At 25.3% G+C, this 22,707-nt stretch overlaps 1 protein-coding gene across 1 annotated transcript in view; it reads left to right on the top strand.

Moving 5' to 3' along the window:
- Positions 1–22,707, top strand: part of LOC101237679 (GATOR2 complex protein MIOS-B) — a 60,817-nt gene that overhangs the window by 23,213 nt on the left and 14,897 nt on the right. Inside the window, exons 14-21 of the mRNA XM_065810480.1 lie at positions 2,995–3,065; positions 5,341–5,403; positions 5,480–5,560; positions 6,034–6,074; positions 6,866–6,934; positions 10,778–10,855; positions 14,798–14,870; positions 17,264–17,287. Of these exons, the coding sequence (XP_065666552.1) occupies positions 2,995–3,065; positions 5,341–5,403; positions 5,480–5,560; positions 6,034–6,074; positions 6,866–6,934; positions 10,778–10,855; positions 14,798–14,870; positions 17,264–17,287 (500 nt within the window). The remainder of the gene's footprint in view (positions 1–2,994; positions 3,066–5,340; positions 5,404–5,479; positions 5,561–6,033; positions 6,075–6,865; positions 6,935–10,777; positions 10,856–14,797; positions 14,871–17,263; positions 17,288–22,707) is intronic.

Genomic DNA, 22,707 nt, shown 5'->3' with positions numbered 1-22,707 from the left:
TTACAACCCTCTCTCAACTCTATAACTCAGAAACACAAACCTTGACAAACAAAGCCACTGAACAGAGAAACAAGTTGAGCGTGGTACTACCAGGGATGTGGTGGGGATCAAATCAGAACTTCTTGCTTATGAGGCAAGTGCTCTACCACTACACCACTAAGGTAGTTGTATGTTGTTGTAAAGTAAAGGTAGGTTGGTTTTTGCGCTGGCATTGTTAAATCCTGACCTGATGCTATATTTAATTCTGAATATAAAGCTCGAAAAACTTTCAATTACCTTACAAGTGAATGCACCCCAAAAAAAGGTGGTCAGGTGAATGCACCCCAAAAACAGCATGGTCAATTATATGGCTATAAAAATTTAAATCTATATTTTAAAACCATAAAAAAAATATTTTCGTTACATGAATGTTCCAGCAACAATTAAAATAGAAAAAAACAAAGATAACAATAAAGAAAAATTTTTTACAAACGTTTTATGTTAAAAAAATTGTATAAATTTTTTGGGATTTTAAGACTAATTGCTATAAAATTGTGGTTTTTTAGACTAAGTTTGCAAATCCAATCTAGTTAATTTATCTTTTATATACTCTATACATAAATCAAACCATTTGCATTTTAAGCAAAAGGAAAACTTGTAAAAAAAACATTTAAAATGTGCAATTCAACATGTGGTTTTTGAGGGCATTAAAAAAAATCAGCCAGAATCAATCCTTTTCACTAAATTTGCACAAAAATTTATACAAATATCTCATTTAACTATTTCCATCATTTCTTTCTAGCACCTGCTAATAAAATCATTTCTGGATTTTGTCCATTAACTTTGCAACTTACTTTTCTGCAAACAGACTTCATAACAATAAGACAGGTTACACTGCTTCAAGCCAAAAGCTTTACATTTTATGTCTCTACAATTACATTGAAGCATACATTTTATAAAAAGTTTTTTAACTTCCTCTTTCTTTTTTGCAGCATCTTCTTTTTCTTTTAACTTTTTTTCTTTGTTTCTTTTTATGGTTTTATTTACAGTTAATACATTGTTTGCTGTCATTGAACCATGTACTTGGGTAACATGTGTCATGTCTTTTGATAATTTAGGCTTGACCTTTTTGGTTGTCGTAAAAGCTGGTATTTCTTCCAGTTGGATACTTTTTTCAAGAAGTTCATCAATCAGTTCCATAGCTTGTTCTAAGTTTGATTTCCAGTAACTTGCTGAACCACATCTTTTATCAGACAAAGAAATTAAGGGAGATGACTGTTCCTCTGCTTCAATACAGTTTTCTGCTCTTTCAAATTTATCTTTTTGCATAAATTCAACACTCAATGAATTTTCAGTAACATTACCTCTTCTATCAAATTTTGTAGTAGTTTTTTTGGTTTTCCAATATATTGTTTTTGTCTCATATATTGGCTAGAACTAACATAAAAGCTTTTTTGTTTAAGGAACATCTGAAAACGTAGTCTTTCTGTTTACGATACTTGCTATGAATGTTCTTATTTACTTGGTCAAGAAGTTGAGTAGATCCTGTTGTGTCTGGTGGAGTGACAAAGAGTTGAATTTTTTTTTAACTCAAGAAAGAATAAAACATCAAAGTCTAGTCTTGAGCTATGTCTATTTGACAATAAGATGATGGGTCGCTTAACATTTTTTTCATTTAAGTAGACATCAAATTTAAATATCACCTGGCACATACATATATTGCCTTAAAATTAATAAAAAATGATTTTAAGCAAGTATTATATATATATTTTTTCTTAAACCACATATATTATTGCATACCTGAATATAAAACAAATGGTTGAATTGTGACGCATTCTCTGTTTTCTCTATACATTCTTAGACATACATCCCCTTTGCCAGCATAAAATAATCCAGATTTGGTACCATCAACCCCATAGTTAATAAGTTATGGTGTTTCATCACAATTAAATATTCGATTAGTATCAACAGTGCCATTCCAAACACCTGCTTCAATTTTCTCTTCATTAACCATAACACCAACTTCTACTGGTTCTTTAGCAAGGGAATCTGAAATATATTACATGGAAATATTTAAAAAAGTACATTGATACTTTTTAAAATATTTCAAGCTTTCATTTATTGGAGTTTACTTTAATTAAAAAACCTAAACTAATAAGAAACCTCCAGGCATTTAACAACAGGATAAATGAGACAACTAGGATAAATGAGTCAAAACTAAACATTCCAAATTACACAAACATTTAAATACATCATATAATTGCAAAAATCTGTCTAATTTTGAGGTTTTGGATACTGCTCTAACCCAATATGAATTAAATGTAGTAAAAAGTGTTCCACATCAAATAGGAAAATCACTCACTTAATAAACAAAATGACATAAACTTTATTTAAAAAATGCTTTAGTTTAATAATTTTTTCATGTTCATCTTTGCATTAGATAATTTAATAATAAAAAAGTATTTCGATTAAAATGCTTTGATAAAAATATTTAAAAAATGCCAAGTGGGAAGAACTACATAAAATGTGGACCATCAAATATATGTATGTATATATGTATGTATGTATGTATGTATGTATGTATGTATGTATGTATGTATGTATGTATGTATGTATGTATGTATGTATGTATATATGTATGTATGTATGTATGTATATATATGTGCATGCATGCATACATGCATACATACATACATACATACATACATACATACGTACAAGTGGGAAGAACTACATAAAATGTGGACCATCAAATATATGTATATATATACATGTGTATGTATGTATGTATTTATATATATATATATATATATATATATATATATATATATATATATATATATATATGTGCATGCATGCATACATACATACATGCAAACATACATACATACATACATACATACATACATACATACATACATACATACATACATACGTACATACATACATACATATATAAAGACATACATACACTCAAACATATACATATATGCAACTAATTTTAAAATTTCTTAGAGCTCATATGTTAACTGTGCTTCAAAAAGACAGCTCAGTTGTTAAGTGCTATGATCTGCAGTATTTATCAGGTATCATTTTTAAATTTATATTAAATTTTGTTGATTATGCATAATTATCTTTATATCTAGGTTAATATATAGATCATATATTTGCTTTATCATTAGATAATATTTATAATTAAAAAAAATGTAAAATATGTAGAACTAGCTGATCAGACACTTAAAATACAGCTATTAGTCATAAGTCTATCCCACACCAACTATTTCTAAACTTATTCTTTATTTACTTCAATATTTTTAATAAATGGTAGAACAATATTTTTAATAAATGGTAGAATCATTTAAAAATTGCCCTTATAGCAAAAAAAAACTATTATGCATACTTTTTCTGCATACTTAGAGCTTGTTGGAACCCTCCCCCCTCCCCCTCCCTCTTACTTCATTATTTAAGTTTGAATTTAACAACTTCCTACTTAAAGAAAAAAAACAGTTAAAGCAAAAGATGTCTAATTTGTTAGAAAAGTTTTAAACATTTTCTTATATTATACATCTCTGTTATGTTTGTATAATATATGATCTGATCATTTTACCTACTGTCAGTATTTATGCTTACAAATGTTTCTTGACTTTTACTAATGTTGTCTCTATATTTCTGTTGGTGTTATTTATATGTTTCTATTGGTGATATGTTTATGTCTTCTTTGTATTTTGTCTAGGTTTTTATTGGTTTTGTCTCTATGTTTCTATTAGTGTTGTTTTTAGGTTTCTATTAGTGTTGTATTGATAAAATATTTTTTTCTGCTGTCTCAAATGTTACCGATGTTACTCTGTTGTTATAAACTGTTTTGATTTTGCGTACTGTTGAACATTCAAGACATGCAACTCTATATTCTTAGAATTTCTTTATATTTTAACGATACTAAGTGCTAAGTTGTTAATAAAAGTTGATAAATCCTAAAAATGCAGTGTGTAACTTTTTTTTTCAAATAAACTATTTAAAAAAATTTTTTAACTGTGCAATTTTTTAGTTGTTTTTCAAGACTTATTTGATTTAAATAAAACAGGCTCTATTCTCAATAAAAAATTTCAACTTTTAAAAACTGTTAAAAAAAATTCTAAAATCTATAAATATTTAAACATTCATTTTGCTATTACTCCATGTTTTCACTTTATCTCAGTGAAACTCTAACAGTCAGTGTTGAACCAGGTTTTTGTATCAATAGTTTTTTGTTGCGAAAATAAACCTCTTGTTGTTGCAAAATTGCTTATTCTGTGTGATATTTGGATGTAAAAACAAACCGAAACCATTTCTACTAAATTAACAAAATTAACAGAAAGAGAAAAAACTGTTAGTCTAAAAGAGAAAATCAAATTTTTTAAAATTCAAACAGAGGAATTCCATAAATTTGTTAGAAATAATGCAAAAGATAAAGAAAAGAAATCTTTAATAGAACAGCTAAATAATTTAAAAAATAAAAGATTGTAAATCAGATTATTTTATTTAGGATTTATTCCTGCAGTTTGTTTTGTCTAAAAAGACAAAAGTTTTTGGTTGATAGTATTTATATTTATTTAAGTCATTTCATCTTAAGAAAGTCTTTTTAACATTTTAGGTAGTTAAAATTTTTTTCATACACACATTTGCTTCTCTTTTGTTATTTATTAATTTCAAAAAATTCCACTGTTTTAATTGTTTAAGTTTTTGTTTAAATTGTTTAAATTCTTTCCATTTTTCAAATTCTTAATTGCCACTGCATTCTTAATTGCCATTGCACTGCAAAAAAATAACTTGCATTGCAAGTTATTTTTTTTATTCATATATAACTATAATACATATAGTTATTTGTTATCAGAAAACTGAAATGGTTAGAGTTATATAAGTTATATGTCAGCTATTAAACTTTATATGTACATAACTGTTATACATTTGTTCATAAATTTATCTTGTAAAGATTTTGTTAATTAATTTTTTTTTTGTAAAGTTTTTAATATATTTTTAAAAAAAACAAAATCCTTCTTTTCTTGTAAAATATTGAAAAGTTGAATTTTTCTCATAATCTTCAGAATAGAGTTTCTAATTTGGTGGAAGTTTATCATGGAGAGTTACAAAAAGTCACAGAAAAGTCATCAAATTTTTTTTTTCAAAATTAAGTGGCTACACTGAATTAAATATTTTTCCTTAAACTCTCTATTAGTTTTTTCATTTGCTTAAAAATAACCAAAATTAATTTGTTTTAAGATAATCTTTTGAATTTTTTTAAGTTATAAATCTTGTAAATTATAAGTTACTGATATTATATATTATTTTATTTATATATTATTTAATTTTTATTATAAATTTTAGGAAATAAACTTCTTAATATGGATGAAGAAACTGAGAGTATTTTTTATGAAAGAACAATTCACCGTGAGACCTTTTTTTTTAATTTTTTAATTTTTTCCTGGTTTGTTACCAAATTAATGTTTTATAAATTTTTTTATAGTTCCGAAGCTATCAAAAAGTACTATTAATTCATTTAGTTGGCATCCTGCTGAAAATAAAATCCTTGTTATATCTGCATCTGGTTTGTATTTCTGTATTTATTTTTTTTGGCTATTAAGTCAAAGTTAATTTCTTGATTGTTTACTTTTTAAAATTGTTAATGTTTTACTTTTTAAAGTAGTTAATAATATGTTTTATCTATTTTATGCTATCTCATTGTTAAAAAGTTTTCAAATTGATACTAAAAAAGTTTCAATTCATTTTAAACATTAAATGCCATTATACAATTCATTGAATTTACATCATTTAAATGCACCATGCACCAAATTTTGTTATGTTAAGTATCGTTTATTATTATGACAATGGTTATAGAATATAGAAGTTTGCCTTAAGACAGAAGATAGTTATTCATGTTAAGAGTATAAAGTATTAAAAATTCATTCTAAAAGGTTAATTTACGTTAAAAGCAATTACTGATGCAATAATAACATTAACAGCAAATTGATTTAATATTTAAGAATAATTTCATGATTTGTCATAATAATTTTGTTCTAGGAGAGCTCAATTATATGAAGATTTACGAGAAAATTGCTATGGTATGTATTTTCAATTTCATTTTATGAACTTAGTTACCATGTTCCATGTAATAAAAAACATATATTAGAAGGGTAATAAATTTTAGGGTTAAAAAAGTAAAATACTTTGACAGAAATAATAAAAATTTACAGCAATTGTTTTCCATTTATATCAATTTTTTTTGAGGCTTGAGCTTGTTTTTTTTAAATAATCAATCAGATGACTTGTAAAATAGATGTTCTTTTAAAATTGGATTTTTTTTTTTTGATTTTATTTTGGATTATACTACGCAGGTGTATTTGCATAGCTCTTTTTGTAACAATTTTTTTAATGTGATTGGTTTGATTTTGGTAGAAGATAATTATAAGTGTTACTTGAGCTAATGAATTGCTTTTTGGCCTATGACTTTTTAAAAGATTCATTCAAAAGCAACCTTAGCAAATGTTGCAGAAACGTGTTTTTTGTAAAGCTTTAGGTTTTGAAACTATTATTCACAGACAATTAATTTCTAATTAAATAATGATATTTGACTTTAGAGCTAGATTGCATTCACCTTTATACAGCTAAATCCTGTTCATATAGCATCCACATAGTATATCTACAGCTAAATCCTGTTTAAAATATCATATAACATAAAGTACTAGTTAGCTTCAGTACTTGCTAAATTGTTTATATATCCAAAGGACATTGAAAACTCTAGTTTTAACATTCAACTGTGACATGTTTATTTAAAAATTTTGTTTGTTATATTTTTGTTTATTTTGTAATGTACATTTTGATTGTAACTTAGTATTATAATTTTTATTTTTAGAGCTGGTCTCCATCTTTGGAATTTGTTTGGGGATGTGGAAAATACCTTCTTTCATGCTCCCATTTAGAAGTATTTTTTTTCTTATACTCTTTTCTAGATTTATCTCTATAAACACTTAGGCTACTTATATATATATATATATATATATATATATATATATATATATATATATATATATATATATATATATATATATATATATATATATATATATATATATATATATATATATATTTATACACACACTACCTGCAATTAATTTGAGACCAGTGATGAGAAAATAGTAATTCTATTAAAAATCAATTAAATCTATCAGTTATATTTTCGTTTATTTTTTTTTCGATCTCAGTGAATAAAGAAACTACAAATTAGTTCATGAAATATACTTTATTTAGTTTTCTTCACAAATATTTCTAAACAAATAGAAAACTTAACAAACATTAAAAAATTAAATTATAAGGTCTTTATTATTTTGCACAAGTTTCAAACTTTGTGTTCATCAAAATAACCACCACGTTTCTTCATTACTACTACACAATGCACTGCGGAATGTAACGTTCATTCTAGTGCCGGTGACAAATATTCTTCTCTTGTTGCCAAATAATTCAAACTTGGACTCATTGCTCCATACTACTGTTTTCCATTGACTTATTGTCCAGTTGGCATGTTTGCAAGCCCATTGTAGTCGTTTCACCTTATTTGCTTTCCTTAGCAACTGTTTTTTGGCAGCTACACACCCTCTAAGTCCAGCTTTCATCAAACGGTTTCTTATTGTCCAGACACAAACAATTTTTTATCAGTTTCATTGTATTCTCTCATTATTTGTGGAGCTGTTAATTTTCTGTTTGACATAGATAATCTCCATGTTCATCTATCTTTCTAGGCTGTCCAGGTTGTGGTAAGTCACAATATTGACCAGTTTCCTTGAAACGCTTGATTGTATTGTGAACTCCAGTCTTTGATATTTTCATTCTTTCAGCAATTTTTCTTTCTGAAACATCTTCTTCATCAAGTAAAACAATGCAAACTCTCTGTTCAAAGCTTAATTCTCGAACTGGAGCCATTTTAGTACAACAAAATAGAAACTAAAAAAAAATAAACAGTTTAAATAATACAATATTTTTATATTCATTTGCAAGTCATTATATACTATATTGGATCTACATAAAGTATCTACAAGAAGCTACCAATGAGAAAAATTATATTTTCAATATCAAATACAAGTTATTAATTTTTAACTTATTTTAATTTAATTAAAAGTTAATTATTTTAATTATTAACTTGTATTGTCTTTTATGCTGGAAGAACTCAGCACATACATTTTTGTATACTTTTGTACATAAGCAAATATTTGAGTGCAAAAATGCCTATATCCTATTCTATCCACTTATTTATTGTGGTCTATTTATTTTTGATCCAAAAATAAAGAAGTGCAAATATGATAATCAGATATATTTATTTATAAAATGTAAATACTGTTTTTAACCGCTGGTCTCAAATTAATTGCCGGTAGTGTGTGTGTATATATATATATATATATATATATATATATATATATATATATATATATATATATATATATATATATATATATATATATATATATATATATATATATATATATATATATATATATATATATATATATATATATATATAATACTAATAATAATAATAACGTTCATTATTATTATACATAGATAATTGAAATATAATTAATAAAGTACACAATTACGTTTTGAATCATATATATTTAATTTTCCTTTAAACATAGATAGGGAAGTAGAATCAACAATGTAAGCTGGTAAGGAATTGCATAATTTTACAGTTCTTTTGCTGAAAAAGAATCTACGAGAATCATTTGTACATATATTGCATGATATAAATTTTTTGGTGTGACATCTAGTGCTGTAGTGACAGTTGGAAAAGGTAAAGAAATTATATAGAGGTAAATCGACAAGATTGTGTACAATTTTGTATACCATAAAAAGATCAAATTTGACTCTACGGTATTCAAGAGAATTGAGATCTAGAAGTATTAGTCTCGATGAATAATCAAAATAAGTAATATGGCATCTTTTACAGGTAATTTTGCTAAAATATCTTCGGACTTTTTCGATACATCGAATATGTTTTAGGACTCCACACTGGGCTGCAAGATTCTAAGATAGGTCGTATATAAACTTTGTAGGCTTTTACAAAGAGATGGCGATCGATAAAAGTTTTGAAAAGTAAGTAAAGATGAGAGTAGGCTTTTTTGGCAATACGAGAACAATGCTTGGAGAATTTTGTATCAGATAGTACGGTAATACCAATATCATCAATACAGTTAACCGTGTTTATCGCAGTATCTGGAAGAAATGAGTACAAGGGAACAGGTAATGAAGACTTTTCAAAATATATATGAAAATTTATTTATTGAACGCTATTTTTAGTTGCCAATAAGTTGACCAATCAGAAAAGTTTTTTAAGGAATTTACAAGGTCTGCATTAATGCTTGTGTTTTTATCTCTCACTTGGTATAATTTGCTGTCATCTGCAAACAGCTTTATTCTGCAGTTACCCTCAATAATGGAAATTACATCGTTGATAAATATTAAAAATAAAGTGAGAGCCAATACAGTTCCTTGGGGTATTTCACTCTTGACAGGGACATAGTTTGAGTAAGAGTTACTAATACAAACACATTGAAAACGGTCAGTTAAAAAGTTTGTAATCCAGTATAGAAGTTCATGCCTAATGCCGTAAGATTTTAATTTGTGCAATAATTTGAGATGTGAGTCGAAGGCTTTTTTGAAATCAATATAAATAATATCAACTACCTTATGCTTGTTAACAGCTGTGGTCCATTCATTTAGAGAAGCTAACATTTGTGTACATGTAAATCTGCCTTTTAGGAAGCCAAACTGATGGATAGAGATAAAGTTATTAAACAGAAGATAAGTTTTTAAGCTTTTGTCGACAAAAGACTCCATAGAGGAATTCAAGACATAACAAATAGATTGCCAGAAGGATTCAACATCTTGGTTTTGTTGCCAACATACTTGGTTTTGGCCAACATAAACCAATTTACATTTACTAAGTCATTTTGAATCGAATTATAATCAGCTTTAAAGAAGTTGCGTATACTTGATTATTTACGACTTTTGGAATTCATCAAGATACAATTAAATTGTATAGTGCAGTGGTCATAAGTGCTGGTAAATGGGGCGGTAGTATCCACATTTTGCACCATTTTAATATTGTTTGTTAAAATGAGTTCTAGCAGATTGTTAAGTCTAGTAGGGTCAGCTACGACCTGGGTGAGAGCATTTACAGAACAAGTTTCAACAAAAAAATCATGACACGCATAACCAAAACTAATAGGAATCAACCAGTTTATACGTGGTAAGTTGAAATCACCTGTTATTACACAAGTAGAATCACAGGTTGACAGAAGTATGCAAAGAAATCTGCACATGGATTTGGTTTTAGAAATATTTAATGCTGCACAAGGAGGGTGGTAAACACACATAAATCTTGATATCACACATAAACACATAAATCTTAATATCAATATATATATATATATATATATATATATATATATATATATATATATATATATATATATATATATATATATACACTCTCTAAATATATATATATATACATACATACATACATACATACATACATACATACATACATACATACATACATACATACATACATATATATAAATATATATATATATGAAAAATGTATTTAAAAAATAGTCTTGTTTTCTTAAATATTAATAATACTAAGAAATTATTTTTAAATATCTAATAATTATAATATAGTAATATATATTATTAATAATAATAGTAATAATATATATTACGAATATTTATAAACATAATAATAAATAATTCTCTTATAAATTTAAAGGACAGTATACTTAAAGAACAAGATATTTCATATATAATGAAACAGAGAGCAGTGGCTGGTTACGGTATAAAATCTATTGTAAGTTTTAATTACAGTTCTTTTTATTCATAACAAATTTGGCTTCACTTATATCGAATTTTTTTCATTGAAATACATAGTTATTTGATATGCCTAAAATTAAACAAAATATTATTCGGGTTGGTACAGCAGTACCATTTATGCCTAAAATTAAACAAAATATTATTCGGGTTGGTACAGCAGTACCATTTATTGGACTTTATAGGTAAATACAACTTTTTTTATACAATTTTATACAAGTTAAAAATTTATGGAGTTTGTGGAAATTTTATTGTAGTAAGTTTTAGAAGGATTATTCTATATTATCACTAACAAATACTATTAAAAACTTTTTTGTACCTATATGCCTTAAAATCAATTCATCAGTACATTATTTGTATAAATAAAACATTGCAAAATTAAAAATAAAATACATGACAATTTAAATCATTTAAACAGTTAAAAGCTTCAACGGTTGTTCCCAAAAAACCTGCAAAAATATTTACTTGTATATATGTTAAATTATGACATGTAGAAATGTCAGACTATGACTGATATGTTGAAAACAGGTAGATATGTTTCATTATGACTGGTATGTTGAAAACAGATAGATATGTTGGATTATGACTGGCAGATGTATTAGATTTTGCTTTTTATCTTTTGAGATGAATCATTTTGAGATAAATCATTTTGAGATGAATCATTTTGAGATAAATTATTGTCTATATCAAGACTTTTAACTGAACTTTATGTAGTAAGTTTTAGAAAACTTTTTATAGTAATGCTTATGTTGTTTTATACTGTAAAGTATTGACAATATTTATTTTCTATTATTTGGCTTAGTGGTCACCCTGTGCCTGGATTAAAGTGAACCTCTATGAAAACACTCAAAAAAACGTTTTATACCATTCTTTTACATATATATATATATTAGTTATAAAAATTATAAAAATGAAAAACATTTGTTTGGAAAATCTATAAAAACAGGATAAAAGCTAATTTTCTTGTTTGTAGTGTTGAATGTAAAAAATTGCACCATATTTATTTTTGTTTTATTATATAATTTCAGATTATTTATTTTTTGTAATTTGTTGTTAAAGGTCCAAGTCTCAATAACAGCGTATTTTTAATCCTAAAAGGTACAAAATCAACTAATGCTTATTAATTTGATTTATATATATATTTTTTAATTAAAACCTTATTTAAACAATTAAATATATAAAGTATTATTAGGTTACTCTAAGGCTATCCTAAACTTTAATGCTAACAACATTTAATTATTTTTTTGCAATTCTATATTTTTTAAACTGTTATATCTATTTAAGTTGAACTTAATTGTAAACTATATTTAAGTTGAACTTAATTGTAAACTATATTTAAGTTGAACTTAATTGTAAACTATATTTAAGTTGAACTTAATTGTAAACTATATTTAAGTTGAACTTAAAACTTAATTTTTTATTTCTTTAAAAAAAAAAGATTTTATAGCTTTTTTTTTTTTCTTTTCGCCGGTTTTTTTTAAAAGGGACATCTCTCAAAATTTTCCCTACAAATGTTTTTCTTTTTTTTTTTTTTTATAACTAATTTATATATGTAAAGTAATGACATGATACATTTTTTGGGGTGTTTTAGTAGAGGTTCAGTTTCATCCAGGCACACAGTGTGGTGGTTTAATACTTAAAACTGTTCAGTAACTGGATTAGATGTACTGAAATTTTTCCCACTGAATTGAGACTTTCTAAATATTATGATCAATTTGTTAGCTTTTAATTAAACAAAATTCCACTCATTAGCTAGAATTTTTTTTTTATCCATGTTATTTAACTATTTTGGTGGTAAGGAAGTTCTCAAGTCAGATAAATTAGAAAGTTATTCAACCATAAGGAATCACTCTTATACACTAGGTTCTAGAGCTTGAATTGTAGCATTTTAAATTCAAAATGATCAGTTTGATGAAGCAATAAGTAGAGCCAGTTTCTAACTTTCAAGCTTTAGATTTTCTGAGATTTCAACATTGAAGATGGAGTTCTGTTGTAATTTTTTAGAACTTCAGGGTTCTGTGGTTTTTATGGAGTAATCATGTTTGGAGTCTTGTTAAAAATAATCTAGGTAAAAAAAAAGCAATTTTGAGGTTTCTGAAGATCATAGCTTCATTAACTAAATTAACGTCATAACTTCATTTTCTTTGTTGGAATAATCTGTGAACTTGGAGATTGCATGCTTAACTATTGCTTGCCTAGGATTGCTCGCTAAAATTGTGAGATAATGATTTTTTTGTAATCTCCTTTTATTTTATTTTATTTTTGACAATTTTACATCCTGTGTTGCTATAGTTGATATCTTTCTAAATTTCATCTTTCTAAAGATTTTCTGCAATGTACAATATCTAAGATCAAAACCAGGTTCGGTTAGAATGGCACTTTTTGTCACTTTTTGCAGAATATTTGGTGAAGCATAATTTAACATAACCCTCAGGGCAACATTTCAACCATATATTATTTAAATCTATTTTGCTCTTAATGTTTCTTTTTACATCCTTTTTTTTTTCCTGCTGTTACCATATTCATTTTGGTTCTGAAAACCTTATCGTCTGAAAGCCTTATCTTAACCTTAACCATGAAACCTTAACCATGAAACCTTACCAATGAAACCTTAACATTGAAAAGCTTAAGTTTATCATTATAATAATTCAAATGTTTTTTGTGAGTAATTTAAACATATTTGCTTTAAATTGAGAGAATCTAGTCTCTTACATTAAAAACTATTTTTTAAACTGTTTAAATATTTAAATTAATTGTTCTTTATATTCTTTGAAATCACATTTTGTACACTGGGTAGTTTTTTTCCAGAAAAATAATGTCATAGTAACTATTTGATTTTAAGTATCTAGAATTAACTGTCATCTTTGATCACCATCTTCATCTATCATCTATTACCACTAACTTAATATGTAAATGCTATCAAATATTTAATATGATATCAAATATTCAATGTCATCTAATATTCAAGTTTATTTTAGGCATAGAAATTAACTTCTAAGTTGAAAAAATTAATTTTGACATTAGTTTCAACTTCTTTGTGAGGTCATACCCCTTTAAATTGTTTAAATTGTTATATTAATATTTTCATAAATTAATGTTGAAAGTGTTAAGTTTTTTTTTATGTAATTTTTCGTCTGATATTTTTCGAGGACTTTAACTTTTAACTTTTGTTCTTAACATTTTTTTTTTTAACATAGTTTTATAATTTTTATGCAAAAATCTGATTAAACAAGGTTGTAAAAAACTGGGTAAACAAGGTTGTAAAAACAAATAAACTAGACTAAGCTACTGTGTATAAAGTTTTTAAAACTGGTACTTTTAAATTCATTATAAAAAGAGTAGCATTTAACAAGATGGTCTCTCTTAAGCCTATACACCTTTATGAATTAATCTAGATTTACTTTTTAGTGATTAGAACTTAGACCTCCACTACACACTACACTCAATCCACTACATTACGGTCGCTAGATTAAATTATTTTTGCGCTACAAATAATGTAAAGATCAACTGATTTTGAGTTGGAAATGTCTGAATTATTTGAAATAAAACAACTTTGAAGTTGGTTTTTTAAATTATACTTATGAGTTGGACCTAAATAAATTATTAGGCAGTAGTTTTTCAATTATTTCAATTTAAAAATATTTACAATTTTTATTATCTAACATGGATTGTTTGTTGCTCTATGCTTTATCTGATTGTTGGGTTGACACTTAACTCAGTTTCATCAGTGGACTGTCATTCAATTTTATTCATTCTTTTTTTTTTATCCAAAAGTATTTGCAAAATTTACAAAAATATTTGTTAAAAAGGTGCCTTACAAATACATGCTAGGGTTGCTAACAATCCATGGTAGTTATATAAAGGTAATATTTATTTATTGCAAATATATTTATATAAGTATAAATGTCCATAAAAATTGCAGCTGAAAGATCAAAATCAAATTAGAAAAGTTTTGAAAAATACTTCGCTTGTAAACCTCTGGGATTGGTTACATTGTATCTTTTTCACTAAATAAATTTATTGATTCTTCTTTTTAAAACCTAAACGCATAACAATAATTTTTCAACGCATAACAACAATTTTTAATTGCATAGCAACAATTTTTAAGCATATAACAACAGTTTTAAAGACATAAAAACAATTTTTAAACTCATTAACAGTTTATAATTGCATGGCAACAATTTTTAAACGCATAACAATTTTAAACGCATAAAAGAATTTCAATGGCATTTATAATCAAAAGTGAATTGATAAAACAAATATAACAGTGTAAACATAATTTTTGTACTTATTTTAACTAATAAATCCAAAATGAGTCAAACTATATTGTATATTAGTTTTTATTCTGGAGATTAGTCTATTTTTTGAAGATGTAAGTATTAAATATTAGTTTAAATCAAGGGTGGCCAATCCAAAAACATTTGTGAAAGTGTATTATAATTATTTGAGTTATATGAAATTTTCAATAAATACAAAAATTTCTTTTGAGGAATAAAAAAAAAACAATTATTAGCTTTCAGTTGACTTTACAATACATTGCTACAAAAATAAAAGTAATATAATTATTTCAAAATATTATTTAATAAATTCTAACATATATTATGAAAATGCAATTTAGACTATGTTTCAAATAGACCCTTTTTTTAAATTGTTGTTATGTCATAAGACTAGTATTTATTTATGTTGCCAATAGTATTGTTTCCAGTGCTTTTAAGCACACTGTGTCTCAACGATGATAATTTTGCTTTCAAAAAATTGACTGAAAATCTTGGCAACACATTTCAATAATATTCAAGAGAAATATACTTCAGATTTAATAAATATCTTTAGTAAATGTAAATAGTTTTATTTTAGCCAGTTAATCTTTGTAACATAAGTTATTAAATAATGAAGATCTTTATTTAGTCATATAACAATAGATTTTTATAAGAATTTAACAATAGAAATTAAAGAAAAACTACTATCTCTTTTGTGATTGCAATATCTTTTTTTATGCTTAAGCTGGCACAGAAAACTCTAAAAGTGGTTGGACTAAAGATAGGTCATAAGATTTTATAATACACACACCAAGTTAATGAAATGTTGTATTATGTTTAACAAATAACTTATATTGCTTGCAAATTAAAACTCTTGATTTTTTCATTTTAAACAAGAAATAATCCCAGATTTTTTTGTGACATGGTGTTTTAGATGGCAGCTATTGTTATAACTTAAATATCTTTTAAATATCTATACATGAAACATATTAAAACACTTTTTTAGTACAAGCTAAATTTACATCATATTATAATTTGTTATGACAAAAGAACCGTTTAAGAATTTTTATGACATCTGTACACAACTTATAAATATTTGTTATAGAATCATTTTTGTGTCATCTGTACACAACTTATAAGTATTTTTATAGAATTGTTTTTGTGTCATCTGTACACATCTCATAAGTGTTTGGTATCATGTTTAAACATTCTTTCCAATAACAATCCTCTACCTTCTGTTTGCTTTAAACTGTTCACAAAATAAACCGTAAGCCGTAAGTTTTGAAGTTTTGAAATTACTCTACAATCAGAAACAGTATCAGGAAGTTCTTTAAAAAAAATACAAAGTAGTAAAAAAGGTCCAAAGTTAACTGAAACTGTCTTGTCTTCTCTTATATAGTGCAGTTATATTTGTTGAAATAAGTTGGTTGTTTTGTAACAGCTTCATACGAATTAATGTTAAAAAAAAGTTAAAAGCAATAGCAAAAGTTTTTTTGAATTTTTGAATCTGTAATCGCTTTTATATCTTGAGTTATTTTCCTATTTTGACATTACAGAGCTTTTATAGGCTTTACAATTTCTTATAAATTTATGTATATAATATTTCAGAGGTAACAAAGCTTTATTAACAATCATTATGTCATACTTTTGTTTATTAACAATCATTGTGTCATACTTTTGTTTATTAACAATCATTGGGTCACACTTTTGTTTATTAAAATCATTGTGTCATACTTTTGTTTATTAACAATCATTGTATCATACTTTTGTTTATTAACAATCATTGGGTCATACTTTTGTTTATTAACAATCAATGGATCATACTTTTATTTTGCTATAAAATTGATTACCAAGATTTATTTTCTTACATTTACTTTAATGATTTATGTTATTGGTAAATTATATTTTTCACTAATAAATGAAAAAAAACTTTTTCAAAACTTAGATAATAGTAAAATAATATACTAAAATCTAATACATAAATGATAGTATTTTCATAACATAGAATTTTTTTTTCATAACATAGAATTAATATATTTCATGAACATAGTTTAAAAAGTTGTTGTTTTTGTTGTTTTTGTTTAATGCATTATTTAGTTCTTTTTTATTTCGTTCTTGACAAATATAATTAGGTGCTAGTAGAACTAAAGATTCTGGTAATTTATTTACTCTAATATGTTTACCATATATATATATATATATATATATATATATATATATATATATATATATATATATATATATATATATATATATATATATATATATATATATATATATACACACACACACATGCGCGCGCACTATAGAGAATATAGATATATATTAGCCAACTTTTTTTTCCTACTTAAATCCATATGGGTTTTTTCCTAAAAAAAAGCAACAAGTTTTATTATTAATTTTCTTTTTTTCGTTTTTTGTAAGGAAAAAACCATATGGGTTTAGGTACAAAAAAAAGGTTGGCTAATGTATATCTTTATTCTCTATAATGTGTGTATATATACATATATATATATATATATATATATATATATATATATATATATATATATATATATATATATATATACATATGTACATATATATATATATATATATATATATATATATATATATATATATATATATATATACATACATATATACATATATACATATATACATATATACATATATATATATAATATATATATATATATATATATATATATATATATATATATATATATATATATATATATATATATATATATGCGTATATATATATGCGTATATATATATATATATATATATATTTTCTTGCTTTAAAAGCAAGAGGTTCCGAGTTCGATCCCCGCCACGTCCCTGGTAGTATCGCGCTCAACTTGTTTCTCCGCGCAGCGGCCTTGTTCGTCAAGGTTCGTGTTTCGGAATTACAGAGTTGAGAGAAGGTTATAACCACTATTAAGTAGCCTCCTCATCTGTAGTGGCCTTCTCGGCCTTAAGGAGGTGAATAACAAAAAATATATATATGTATATATATATATACACACACCTATAGTATCACTTACGGGGGCAGATTTTACAAAAAACGGACACTTACGGGAACCTTAGCATTATCGGGGACATTTTAGTGTACACGTTAATTTTTTGTCCCCCTAAGCATTGTTTTTTTGTAAAAAAAATGTTCCCGTAAGCAACTTTTATAGAGAACAAAAAGTACATACTATCAAATAGCCTGACTTGCAGCGGAGTGCTGCTACATTGACTGAGGGTTTGGTTTGGGTCAGCATTAAGGTCAGGATTAGGGTTAGGGTTATGGCAAGGTTTAAATATGGTTATATTACTGTAATTATTCGTTTTTGTAAATAGATTAAAATAAAAATGAAATATAACATAATAAATAAATAAGAATAACAAAAATAAATATAAAAAACATATTTTTATAATAAAAAAATAAATTTTAATATGTATAAATAAAAATAAAAATATGATAAAAATTAAAAAATGATTTTATTTATGATAAAAATAGTAAAGAAAAAGGAAAAAAACAAAAACAAAATGGGAACAAAAAAACATGTCCCCATAAGTGCTGACTAGGAGTGTGTGTGTATATATATATATATATATATATATATATATATATATATATATATATATATATATATATATATATATATATATATATATATATATATAACCCTTGGAATTGGGAAAAATAAGGTCTGCAATAATTGAGCCAACCTCAATATTTTAGAGGTCGGCATCAGGTTGGCAAAAAAAATTTTATTCAAAGGTCTTACCATGAAACATAGAAATGAGGTTGGCAATTTTTTGCCGACCTCAAACACTTTGAGGTTGGGAGTTAGGTCAATATTGCTGAATGCCGACCCTAATTCCAAGGGCTGTATATATATATATATATATATATATATATATATATATATATATATATATATATATATATATATATATATATATATATATATATATATATATATATATATATATATATATATGTATATATATATATATATATATATATATATATATATATATATATATATATATATATATATTAAATTCTTGTACATTTAAGCACAGTGTCCTAATACATTTTTCACAAAGCTTTAAAATTTTGATTTTATTCTAGACAGTTAAAAGAAAAAAAAGAATAACAAAAAAATCTTTTGCTATAATGTCTTTCATATCTAGATTATACATGTCAAACTTCTCAGTTAATTTATGTACTGCTCTCACAAATGGCTATTTTAGTATAAGATTATTAGTGATGTTTCATGTAAAGCTTGGTGCACAACATTTATATTTATATATTTACACTCTTTGTGTAAATATATATATTGTCGGGGAAATCCGCTTAACTAGCATTGGCTACTGTATTTGGATATTACCAAGTTTAACACCAAATATCTATTGTTGACATTACAAAAAACATGAATAATACTCTTTATACTAAAATGAACCCAAATTCTGTTGAAATAAAAAAATGTATAAAGTTTTAAACTTCTCCAGTAAAAAAAATATATTGTAGATACGAGGTATTATCCATTGCTAGTTACACGGTTTTGCACTATCCCCGACAATATATGTATCTTTGTATAAATATATATCATTGTATGTATGTGTGTGTGTGTGTCTATATATATATATATATATATATATATATATATATATATATATATATATATATATATATATATATATATATATATATATATTTATATATATATATATATATATATATTTATATATATATATATATATATTTATATATATATATATATATATACATATATTTATACACATATATATATGCAGATAATATATCAGTAGAACACTATAAAACAAAAGTTGTTTAAAAAAAATTCAGTGTCCTTTAATTTTTAATAACTCAAGAAGTACTTAATATTTTATGTCAAATAATCAGTTAATTAGAAAATTAATGCTTTGCTGGCTTTTAATTTTTATAATACATATTTTGAGAAAAGACTAAACATTTTAGTATTTTAATTTAAGAAAATTATTAAAAAATAGGTTTTAAAAGATGACAATTTTTACTAGTGTTATACTTATTATAAATTATATTTATTATAAATTTGTTTTAATTTTGTGTTAAATTGTGAAAACCAACTTTTTTATTTTAGTTGAAGCTTGCCTTCTACGTTTTGTTGTTGGTTAAAAAGTCAGCATATTTTATGTCTCAATCTACAGACTTGATAATTTATTCAACCGCGTTTTATTCCTAAGAGTTTTAGTTTATTTTTAGTTGATATAATTTGAGTTTTGGTATTTAGTTATTAATTTTAGTTGATTTAGTTGAGTTTCATTGATTTTTTTGTTTGTGTAAAAGATTATGTAAACAAACAGAAATATCAATGACATCATGTACTAAATATTTGAAATATGAAGATAATCTTCCTTTAAAAAGTTTTATAATTTGTAAAACTCTTAGGAATAAAATGTGTTTGAATAAATTATCAAGTCTGTAGATTGTGGCATATATTATGCTGACTTTTCGGCCTTGAACAAAACAGAGAAGGCGAGCTTTGACTAAAATAAAATAAAAATTTTTCTTGGTATGCATTTATTCTTTTATTTTAATTGAAAAAATTTAGCCCAAACATTATTTTGTTATTCTCTTAAATATGAAACAACATGTTTTGGAGGTTTGGGATCCCTTTAAGGAATTAATAGTGTGGAAAAAAAGAAACAAAAGACCGGCGCAAAAACATACTAAGTTACATTAAAATTGAAAAAGAATCTTTAGAAGATATTTTGTCAAGAGTGGTTGGAGTAGAAGATGCGGTAGTGGTGTAGTGGTAGAGCGCTCGCTTCATAAGCAAGAGGTTTCGAGTTCGATTTCCACCATGTCCCTGGTAGTACCGCACTCAACTTGTTTCACCGCGCAGTGGCCTTGTTCGTCAAGGTTTATGTTTCAGTTTTATAGAGTTGAGAGAGGGTTATAACCGCAAGTAGCCTCCTCATCTGTAGTGGCCTTCTTGGCCTTAGGGAGATGAATTATAAAATAAAAAAAAGACTTTACGAAAGACTTTAAATCAATTTTTACATATAGCTGCAATCTAAACTAATCTTTGCATAAATAATAATTTATTAGTGCAAAGAAAACTGGCAGAGTTTGGATATCAAAAAGGACATTATTGTGATATAAATGAAGATACTTATTTTACCTTTAATTGAAGACACGCATCAAATAATGATGTTAGCAATTTTTATATTGAGGAAGAAGAGAATGAAGTAGTTTTTTTGCCAATGAGTAGCAGTCTCCAGATGATTAACATTCCACAATTAAACATATACTTCAAATACTCTGTATTGTAAAATACTTAGTAAAAAAATGTTATAGTGGTAAAGCACTCACTTTATAAGCAAGAAGATCCAAGTTTGATCCCCACTGTGGTTCTGGTAGTAATGCGCTCAACTTGTATCTCTGCGCAGCGGCCTTGTTCTTCAAGGTTTGTGTTTCGGAGTTATAGAGTTTAGAGAGTTTTGTAACCACAATTAAGTATTGTAGTGGCCTTCATGGCTTTGAGGAGGTGAATTAACATTAAAAAAAAAAAAGTACTCATCAAGGAATGCTGTTGTTGTTTTGGCTTACAAAATATTGGATCAATATCAACCCACAAATGTTTAGTGGAGAGTAGGGATATACTGGAATTCTGGCCGGATTTTTTTTCTTTTATAACAATTCGCTTCTAGCTGTAATTAAGTTTTTTTTTTTACTTTTTTTTTTTATGACATGTGACACATAAAGTGTAAATAAATCATTATCCTACAGAGCAATGAAGAACTATAGATAAACCTAGGTAAAAAATACAAATGTAAGTTTATTTTCAGAAATAGTAGTACTGCAAATACATTTGCAAGTACTACTATTTCTGAAAATAAACTTACTTGTTTTGTTTATTTAAAAGTGTGTATAACTTTTTTAACTGATAAATTGCTTTAATTTCTCTATCAATAGATTTTGAAGTTTTCTTCTGAAGATGCTTTATATTCTTTGGATTAAATCCATCAAACTATGACTACATTCAAATCCATCAAACTGTGGCTACATTTAAATCTATCAAATTGTGGCTACATTTTAATCCATCACACTGGCTACATTTAAATCCATCAAACTGTGGCTACATTTAATTCATTAAACTGTGGCTGCATTTAAATTTTCATGTAGAATCACTGTGCGATTAACATGGATGTAACTTTATTGAGCGAATGATTTTTTTTCGGTTTATATTTTTCTTTAAATCTTTTCTTTCTTTTTTTTCTTTCTTTTTATATCATCACAAAATAAATCCAGGTAAAGATCAAGTTAAATTTTAAAAAAAATTTTCAAAGTAAACTTTTGACAAAGAAGGATTTTGAAGAAAAATTTAATATTTGTTTAGTCATTTTTATTCATTTTTTTAGAAATTAATTTTAAAAGGTGCTAAGTTTCATTGTGTTCTACTGATTTTACATATGTATGTATATATAATAATCACTGCATACTGTTACTGATAATCTCATATAAAAAAAAGTTTAGATGGAAGTTTTAATATATTAGGGTAGGCTGTGT

Source organism: Hydra vulgaris, chromosome 11 (assembly GCF_038396675.1).
Source record: "Hydra vulgaris chromosome 11, alternate assembly HydraT2T_AEP".
NCBI lineage: Eukaryota > Metazoa > Cnidaria > Hydrozoa > Anthoathecata > Hydridae > Hydra > Hydra vulgaris.
Note: the sequence above shows the minus strand (reverse complement) of the source record. Positions and strands in the feature narration are given on the sequence as shown.